This window comes from Glarea lozoyensis (assembly GCF_000409485.1).
Source record: "Glarea lozoyensis ATCC 20868 chromosome Unknown GLAREA19, whole genome shotgun sequence".
NCBI classification, from domain to species: domain Eukaryota; kingdom Fungi; phylum Ascomycota; class Leotiomycetes; order Helotiales; family Helotiaceae; genus Glarea; species Glarea lozoyensis.
In genome coordinates this window covers 773904-784436 of record NW_007360993.1, presented here as the reverse complement: position 1 = coordinate 784436, position 10533 = coordinate 773904, and the positions used below count along the sequence as shown (strand labels likewise).

Here is a 10533-nt window from a genome sequence, read left to right as displayed (position 1 = left end):
CTAGTTTTTAGTCTACTTAGTAGACTTATTATATTCTTAGATAGACGTAGAGTACTTACTTTTACTTTTTAATAAACCTTTACTATTATCTATTATACTCTTCTTAATATACTATTATAGTATATTATATAGATAATTTATATTAAGTATATAACCTTAGTAAGTATTATAGCTAAAAGTCTAGTTATTAAAGATAAGCTAGTTATATAGTAAGTTCTATAGACTCTTAATAAAAGAAATAATCTTCTCTCTCTATATATAAATAAAATCTAAAGATAGATCTTTCTTAAGAGACTCAAGATAAGCTAGATAATAAAGTAGACTTTACTTTATCTACTACTTAGTAGCTATATACTTTTATAGACGTTTAGTTATTAAAAGAGATTCTTTATTAATTATTAAACTCTTATACTACTCTTATATTATTTCTAAGACTATTAGTAAATATCTTTATAGTTACTAGTAATATTCTAGCTAATTCTAGCTTATCTATCTAGAAAGACAACTATCTAGTAAATCTTCTACTTATTACTATTAAAGTTAAAGTTATTTTAACTAAAGTATATATTATATTAATATAGGTACTTGTCTAAAACTATATTATTTTTACTCTTCTATAACTTTAAAGTAATATTATAGTTAAGTATCTTAGGCCTAAAAGTAGTAGATAGTAAGTTATTTACTTATAGACTACTACTTCTTAAAGCTCTTTTATATACTTTATTCTAAAGATATACTTTAAAGTATCTCTCTACCTTAACTAGCTATTTAGATTAGTTATTGTAACTATCTATCTAGAGAAAATTATCTAATACTTTTTATTAAGTAGAGCTTACTTAGTAATCTACTCTTAAACTAGAGTTTTAAAAATAACTATAGATTTACTTACTTCTAATAAGTTAATAGATAAAGAAGAGGTATTAACCTCTCTAATTTAAGGACTAGAAATATTAATATTAACTTAACTCTTTATAAAAGGTTAATACTATTATCTTTCTTATTACTATTAGAGTTCTTCTAATTACTTATTATAATATCTAGATTAACCTTATAATTAAGTATAACTTATTCTACTATAACTCTAGTATATTATTACTTAGTAGTTTTAGGTCTTATAGTACTTAAACTACTACTATTTAATTATAAAGTAATAATAGTCTTACTATAAGATCTAAAGTTCTTTCTAGCTATTATAGAATAGCTAATTAGTAGATTCTTTAAGTAAAGAAGATAATTTAGAGAATTATAAAAGATAGAGTATTTAGAATATTATAAACTAGTATAGAGTACTACTATTAGAAAGTAGTTAGAAGGTAAGAGTAAGTAAGTAAGAAATATATTATCTAGAAGACTAAATACTAAAGAGTAATATCTAAGAGAGTAAAGAAGTAGACTATATAACTACTTCTCTTTAGAGATTAGCTAGACTAACTATTAGTCTATCTTATATATTACGTTTTAGGGTTATATATCTAGCTATTAGCTAGTTATTAGCTAGCTATAGAGCCTTAAATAGAGCTATAGGCTAGCTATAGCTAATTTATAATAACTAATTTATAAGATACTATAAACTATAGATAGAGTCTACTATTTCTTAAAGTTTAATATAGTAGCTATATTCTATAAGATTAGAATAGTAAAAGAAGAAAAATAGATAACTATCTTTAAAATAAAGTATAGTCTATATAAATAGTTAGTTACTTCTTTTAGTCTAGTAAATATACTAAGTATATTTTAAATATATATTAACTAAACTCTATAAGGTTATTTAAATAAGTTTAATTTAGTATATATAGATAATATTCTAGTATATACTATAGAGTTATTATAGAAGTATAAAGACTATATTAACTAAATACTAATATAGCTTTAAGATACTAGTTTATAATTAGATATTAGTAAGAGTAAATTTAAAGTAAAATTAATAAGGTATCTAGACTTTATTATTAAAGTAGAAAAAGAAGTTTATATAGATCTAGAAAAAGTAAAAGCTATTCTTAAGTAAAAAGCTTTTAAGATAGTTAAAGAAGTTTAAAGATTTCTAGACTTTATAAACTTTTATAAAAAGTTTATTAGAATTTTTTTTAATATTATATAACTTATAATAGTATTAACTCTTAAGAATACTCTATTTTAGTAAAATAAAAGTATATAGAGTACTTTTATAAAGCTTAAGAAGATATTTACTAAAGAACTACTATTAGTTATATTTAACTATAATTTAGAGATATTATTAGAGATAGACTCTTTTAGTTATTATATAGATAGTATTCTTATATAGTAGAGAATAGATAGTCTACTTTAACTCTATAGATTTTTTTTAAAAAAGAATAATAGTACCAAATATAACTATAAGATCTATAATAAGAAGATATTAATAATTATTAAATACTTAAAAGAGTATTTATAAGTTTAAGATTAAAATAGACTATAAGAATCTAAAATACTTTATAATAGTAAACGACGAGACAGCAAGCCCGCATTAGGAAAGAGGGAGGGCCCGCATTAGGCAAGGCGCTGTACGTGTCAGCCGCCCCTTTGGCGGGGTATAAAACCAACGTCGCGCTGCCCGCCTCGCCATCCTTCCTCTGGTGGGTAATGTGGAACTTGTAGGACGAGTAAAAGTTGTCGGTTCGAGGGAGACCTACGCAAAGATTGTCGTTTCATTTATCTACAGTGAGAGCACGTTCCCTTGCAGATCAAGACATCTCGAACGTTTGAGCGGATCCTTCGCACACCGCGAGTACTACAGTTAGCCGCTGTTGCGATCTCAGAGTTAGTAAATAGTCCGCTTGAGAGCATGCCAATGGCTAGAGCAACTTGCGATTTCGCAAGACGTGGCGCCATTTCTGAGTGCTGACTGCTATTGAGGAAAGTTGTCAATATTTGCCAAAGGTGAGCAGAACTTCGAAGCCTGCCATGATAACAAAGACTCGTGCTAACCGCATTAGGCTAGGCACATAAGTGAGGTGTGGCTTGCATAAACGTGAAAGATGATTAAAAGAGGACACCGCAATCGAAGCCAACTGTAGGAGATTTCAATGTGTGTACAAAAGTCCAAGTACCCGGTTATTTTCCGGCACAGTGGGTTTTCGCTACGCAACGGATAGACGTTACCCCGCATTGATGTGCATTTGTGGTGGGGGATAAGTGCCGTGTATGACGCTGCTATTGAGGCCTACTCGGGCCTACTACCGGGTTTGTATTGACAGATGCGGGAAATACTTCGTACATGCTGTAAATAACCAGCCCTCCACATCTGTGCACCCCTCCCTCTAAAATAGTGTAATACTCGATGTATCTGGCGAATTATCGGTAAAGATTAGATGAGACTTTACCTTACATAGTAAGGTCACCGTTTAGGGTGGCGGCGAAAAAAGCTGGTTATTTACAGCATGTACGAAGTAAGTAGGGGCAATGAGGAGAGACGACATACATTAGCTGATCCATTAGCTAAAGTGTTGGCAGCCCGAGAAGAGAACTTCAAGCAGCAGTTAGCATTTCTCTCCACTATCACTGCGGTGACTTCGAATCTCAAGATGTCTCAAAAATCCCTACAGACAAGCGCACTGCAGTCGTTGCAATCCAAAGAGGAGCTTGGTCTCATTGACGCAATCGACAGCCTGCGATCACATGGCGTCAGTCACTATATCTCTCTACCACAGTTAATCGTCTGCGGCGACCAGTCCTCGGGCAAGAGCTCAGTTCTCGAGGCTATTTCAGGCATTCCTTTTCCCACAAAGGACAATCTCTGCACCCGCTTCGCCACCGAACTCATCCTTCGAAGAGCAACGGCCACCGGTGTATCAGTTTCTATCGTACCAAGTCAAGATCGGTCAGAAGCGGAATGTCATCGTCTGTCACAGTTCCACGAGACGCTCTTAAACTTCGATGGATTTTCTGTGTTAGTCGACAAGGCAAAAGACTTTATGGGCATATCGACCACATCGAGTGCGTTTTCCAACGACGTTCTTCGGGTTGAGGTCTCCGGACCATCGCAGCAACACTTAACTATCGTTGATCTGCCTGGTCTGATACATTCAGAGAATAAGCTACAAACGGCTGCGGACGTGGCGCTCGTCCTCTCCATGGTGCAAACATATATGGCCAATCGGAGAAGTATCGTCTTGGCTGTGGTATCTGCAAAGAACGATTATGCTAATCAGATTGTGACTAAATTGGCCAAGGACGTCGATGCGAAAGGTCTTCGGACTTTGGGTATCATAACAAAGCCCGATACACTTCCCATCGGCTCCGAGAGTGAGCTAGCATACGCCAACCTGGCGCGAAATCAAGACGTCGAGTTTCGATTAGGGTGGCACGTCCTCAGGAACCGAGACTACGAGTCGAGAAACACCTCTATGGAGGCTCGAGATGCGGCAGAAGAACAATTCTTTTCGCAGGGCATATGGAGAGATTTTGCTCGGAATCTTGTTGGAATCACTTCCTTGAGGACTCGGCTTAGCCAAGTCTTGCTGCAGCAGATCAAGAATGAGCTGCCAAGTGTGTTCGACGAGCTCGAGGCAAGCATTAAGGACATCCACGAAGCGCTCGGAAGGCTAGGCGCGAGCAGAGATACAAACGAGGAGCAGCGACTTTTTCTGCTGCATGTTAGCCAATCTTTCCAATCCATCGTCAATGCAGCTGTCGATGGCACGTATGGTGATAGCTTTTTCGGCGATTCTCGCTCTGCAGAAGGATATAGCAAACGGCTTCGTGCCGTCGTGCAGAACCTCAACATGGAATTCGCAGAGAGGATGAGGTTGTGTGGCCACAAGCGCGAGATAGTGGATCGAATCGAGTCAGATGTACCACCTCTCGCTGCTGGAGTGCCACAGATCATCTCACGTGCCGTTTTTCTTGATGAGGTGACGGAACTTCTGAAAACGAGTCGTGGCAGGGAGCTTCCCACATGTTCAACCCTCTCATCGTTGGTGACCTATTCCATGAGCAGTCGATACCGTGGGAACGCCTAATGCAGAACCATCTCAAGACTGTTTGGGAAGCAACGCGTGCATTTTTGGAACTAGTGACTTCGCATTTGACAGATGATGCCACTACCGATGCCCTCTTGCGAGAGGTCCTTGACCCTTTAATGGAACAGCGATATCGAGACATGACCGCTAAGCTTGTTGAACTTCTCCTTCCGCATCAAAAAGGACATCCAATAACCTACAACCACTATTTCATCGAAACCATCCAAAACATGAGGGAGAAGCGTCTTGAGGCTGAGGTAACTAGGAGACTTTCCAAGTTCTTTGGCGGTCGAGATCTATCGTCACTTGAAGAACTTCCGATCAAGAAGGTAAAGACGTCTAGTCTCATATCAGCACTGACTAGTCGCAAAGAAGCCGACATGGACAGGTATGCTAGTTCGGAGATTCTCGATTGTATGCAAGCGTACTACAAGGTGACAATCCCAACCGTAGGGTATTATCCCTGAGCTAACTAGACACCGTCAGGTTGCTCTGAAATCAGTGGTTGACAGCGTTGTAATTCAAGCGATTGAGACGCAGCTTCTTGGGAAACTAGGAGATCTACTATCTCCAGCGCGCGTGGTACAGATGAAAGCTGACATGATCAACAAGATCGCCGCAGAATCTTCTGAGAGCCGATTGCAGCGAGAGCGCATGACGCGAAAGCTGGTCGTGTTGAAAGCTGGATTCGAAATGTGTAAGAAGCATATTGGTCGTCCTATGACAAGTCAGTTCATGTTCCTCAACTTGAACTCTGCCATAGCTAATTGTCCAGATCTTCAACATCGTCCGTGGCATCCTGAGCAACATGTTTTTGAGGATGATTCTGAATCTGATCTCCTTCACGACATCTCAGAGTCCGAGGATGTGAACGGTCAGGAAGTAGTAAGTTCTCTGGTAATGGACAATGTTAAACACGAATAATGAGGATGGGCAGGTCATTGATAGTCCTTTGGAAGTGCCGCCACTAGTGATTCCTGTGTCAGTAGAATCAGTGAAAGTGAGCTCCTCACCGGATTGGTTATTTGGTGGATTAAAGCCTACTGCCTCGAAAGAGACAGTGCTTATTAAGAAGAAAAAGAAGAAAGCAAAAGGGTAGTAGATAGTAATATTCCAATTAAGTTCTCATAGTAGTAAGAGACTAAAAATATAAATATTCTAAGCCTATAAAAGTCTATAGATACTAGAGATACTAATTAAAGTTATATAGTATATATTTTTATAAGAGATAATAAAAAGTATATAATAGGTATACTTTTTAAATATCTCTACTAGCTCCTAGGTCTATATATTTATAGATAGCTTTCTAGTATAACTATCTATTATTAAACTATCGATATAATATATTTATAATACTTATTAGATATTAATATAGCTTCTATTTACTATATAATTATTTATAATATATTATATTCTACTACTAAATAATTTAGGCCTATACGTAATTACTATCTAATTACTACTATTTCTACTATAATATATTATATTTATAATTTCGAAATTTCTATAATATTTCTTCTGAAAATATATATCTATCTATATAATTATTACTAGATTACTTATAATAACGTTTATCTCTATATACTAAAACGTATACTATAATAAGATAATAAGTAGATACTTTAAGTTTAAGCGATTTAAAATCTATAAACGCGTTAAATTTTCTATTTATTTTTATTTTAGTTATATTATATCTCTCTCTAATACTTCTAACCTACTAGTTCCGAAAATTATTATCGTATCGTCGCCGCCTCTTAAATTTACAGAGAGCCTCTTTTTACTCTATAATAGAACTCTTCGACTTATAAAACTACTATTAGACTTTTTTACTATTTAAATATATAGAACGATTAAATATAGATATCTAGAATCTAATAATAATACGAAAATACTATTACTACTTTTATAGCGGCTATAGTATACCTATAATACGACGTTACTATATAGACTAATACCTCCTCTAATTAAGCGAGTAAGGATTATAGTTAGCTACGTTGTAATTATAGTAATCTCGCTAAAAATATTATAGTATAAGTTACTTTAACTCTTAAGTATATTAAAATCTATATATACGTTAATATCTTCTATATTATCTTATAAGTTATATTTAGTAACTACTCTCGGATAGCCTAAACTCTTTCTACTAGAAATTAGGATCGTATCTTTACCCTTACACCTAATTTATAAAGAGTATTTCTATATATTATTATAGACCTTTTTCTACTATAACTCTACTACCGAGCTTATATAATCTCTAATACTTATAAAGAGGTTATATTCGAGCTCTAGAGTCTTACTACTATATAGAAAATTGTTATTAGCCTTATAGGCTACTATAGTGTGTAAATAAAGGTAAGGTTACTAGTATCTTAAGTTAAAGCGACTAATAATATTTAGATTAGAGAGATACGACCTTATACGTCCTATAGATTTACGCCTTATAGCTAATAGAGGTAAAGACTATACGAAAGAGGGTTTTAAGTAGGTCGTCTACCCTTATACTTTGTAATTTAGTATTAATTATATTCTATACTTCTAAATACTCTAAACTCTCTACTAGAAAATTATATTCGCGTCGTCGCCCTTACGTCTAGTTTACAGAAGGTCTCTGTTTATAGCGTAACAGGAATCCTTTACTATAGTACCTACTATTAAGCTTTAAATTCCGTTATCGAAATTTATAAACTCTACTTATTTAAGCCTAAGTCCTTCGGGAGTACTAAGAAGTTATCGGTAGCCTTATAGCTACTATATAGTATAAATTCGTATAGTGTTAGCGCGCCGGTTAGTACCTCTAATTAAATTACAGACTAGGTATAAGTATTTATAGAATAATTCTCTAACGTAATTAAGTATATCTAAAGTTCGACTAAGTCTAAATAGATTAAGTATAGTTACTAACAAAATTGTTAGTTTCTTATTCTATATACTATAGATCGGCTCTCTTTTATACTTCTAATATTAGAGAAACTATAATAAACCCCCGCTACTACTAATTTACTCGGTCTTTGCTTTTATTATTATACTAGATTTAAATCGTACCTTTAGCTACTCTTTTAGTACCTCTAAAGCGTAGACCCTAGTTCCTAAGATCTATAAAATAGCCGGCTAAGAATAGTTCTTTTTAAGATTACAACGGATAAGGAAAATAACCTACCTAATAATACTAATATAAAGAGCTATAGCTCCCCTAATAAGAGTAAAAAACATCTTGTCTACCTCTTCTTTTAAATAGATTCCGTATCCTATATTTAGCTTACTCCTATCCTAGTATAACGGTTCTATTTTTCTCTTAGAAAACGTGTTAAGATATAGTCCGTTATCTATAATGTATTCGGGTTTACTATAGAAATATAATATAAGATTTAGTAGAATAGGTAAGTTACCGTCTTTTAATTCCTATATTTTTTCAAAATTATATTCTAATATTATTAGTTAGAATCTCGTTCTCTTTTAAGCTACTTACTAAGGTTCTTGGAAATAGCCGAAACTAGGCTTATTAGTATATATTAACTAAGTAATCTATAGCGACTTACTTAAACGAAGTAAATACCTTCTAACTTAATAAAAACTGTTATTCTCCTCTTATATACTTTAGTATACCTTTTGTTTATTTCTCTAAATAGCTGTTAATCGCTATTAATAATTTCGGCTAGTACACTTTTAGGATCTATCTTAATATAGCCTATATATAGGAGGGGGGATGTTATGCGTATATAGAGGCGGATAAATCTAACATTATCCTTAACCTTTCTTTTAACCTCCTTAATCGGCTCTCTATTAGTAGATTTAAGTTCTATCTCGGGAATTTCTTAAGCGTTATCCTATATACCGTGGCTTAAACTACGTATATTAGCACGTAAGTTCGTACTAACTTGTAAATTGCCTAATACTTTAGTGTAAATCTTGATAAGTTTCGGCGTATCTTTTATGCCTATACAAAGTTATATTTTTTAATACTAAAAGTAGAGTGCTTATCCGGCTTTTACGCTACGTAATAATTTCTACCTTAATACTACTTAAGATTAATCGATCTATAATAGTCTTAACAACTCTATATTTCGAGATAAAATCGTTATAGGAATAGTAACTATAGTAATAGACCTAACGGATCCTAGAAATATATAATAGTAATTCTAAAGATAGAAATAGTAAGTATATACTTTAAAATATATATACTAAAGAATTTCTAAGGCGCTTTCGAGTAGTCTTAGACGAGTCGGATTATACTACTATATAAAGAGTCGTCCGATTATCCTTACCTTATACCTAGATATCTATACTATAGTCGAGGAGCTCTCGAATTACTTTAGATAAGTTTAATTATACTACTATATAAAGAGCTATCTAACTATTATTATCTTATATCTAGATATCTATATTATAGTCGAGGAGCTCTTAAATTACTTTAAATAAGTTTAATTATACTACTATATAAAGAGTTATTCGACTATTTATAACGATTCGGTTCTCTACCTAATAGTAAACTAGGGTATTGTAAGGTTAGTATATAGTAAGCGGCGGTATAAAGTATTACTTATAGACTCGAAGATCTATTTGTTATAATAAGAGTAAGAGAAATAGATAATATACTATTACTATAGTAAGTTAAGTATAAAGCTTCTATCTAAAGATATTATAATTATTATATAGAACTTTCTTTCTTTAAGTTTAATAAGTTTACTAGTTAAACTCGTCGAACTTCTACCTAGGTCGATAGGTTCGCTAGGCGAACCTATCGAACTTTTATTATTACGTAATAGTACCCTAAACTAGGGCCTGTCCGCTAACCTAAATAGAGCTAATATTAACTAAATTAAACTACTAGACAGCGGTTCTAGAAACTACTCGATTCTTATAACCTCGTCTAATTCTAGGACTTTTAGTCCTAGAAGTATTACGACGCCGAGGCCGACGCTACTCGTAATACTATTCTTATCTTATATCTAGATATCTATACTATAGTTAAAGAGCTCTCGAATTACTTTAGATAAGTCTAATTATACTATAACCTATAGTAAAGTTTACTCTTCTAGGAGATATATATTAATTAGATACTTATATTCTAAGGTTTTATTAAATTCGTTCTAGTCTCTAGTTTATATATATCTAGTTAGGTCTAATTAGAGTATATAATAATCTTCGAGCGTCTTCTTTAAGAATACTCTAAGTTCTTTATCTCTCTATTACTTTATCTTTTCTAATAGCGACTTTTCTCTAGCGTCGTATATAATTATACTTATACTATTAATAACTAGAAGCCTTACCGATAGTTTCGACTATTTCTAAATAGCTATATATAAAAGGTATATCTCTATACTTATTTATTTTGTCGATATATTTACTAGCTTCGAGTAAGAGATTTATATATTTAGCGTCTCTCTCTCTTACGGTAATATATAACCTTCGATATTTGTTAGTATATTTATTAACTAAGAGTATAGTTTAAAGTAGATTCGAATACTATATATCATTAGAATATAGTATTAGATAATTGCTATTATATAATTTATAGTAGAAAGCTAGGCTTTATTTATAAAATAGAATAACGTTATAG

The 10533-nt window shown here is 33.0% G+C and overlaps 1 protein-coding gene across 1 annotated transcript; it reads left to right on the top strand.

Annotated features, from left to right (window-relative positions):
• Positions 1 to 3395: 3395 nt before the first annotated feature.
• GLAREA_12778 (P-loop containing nucleoside triphosphate hydrolase) lies at positions 3396 to 5900 on the top strand (the record flags this gene model as incomplete). Its single annotated transcript, XM_008083559.1, has 3 exons — positions 3396 to 4914; positions 5049 to 5410; positions 5463 to 5900. 3 exons carry the CDS (start codon positions 3396 to 3398, stop codon positions 5898 to 5900), a joined length of 2319 nt encoding a protein of 772 aa, XP_008081750.1.
• Between the last annotated feature and the right edge of the window lie 4633 nt (positions 5901 to 10533).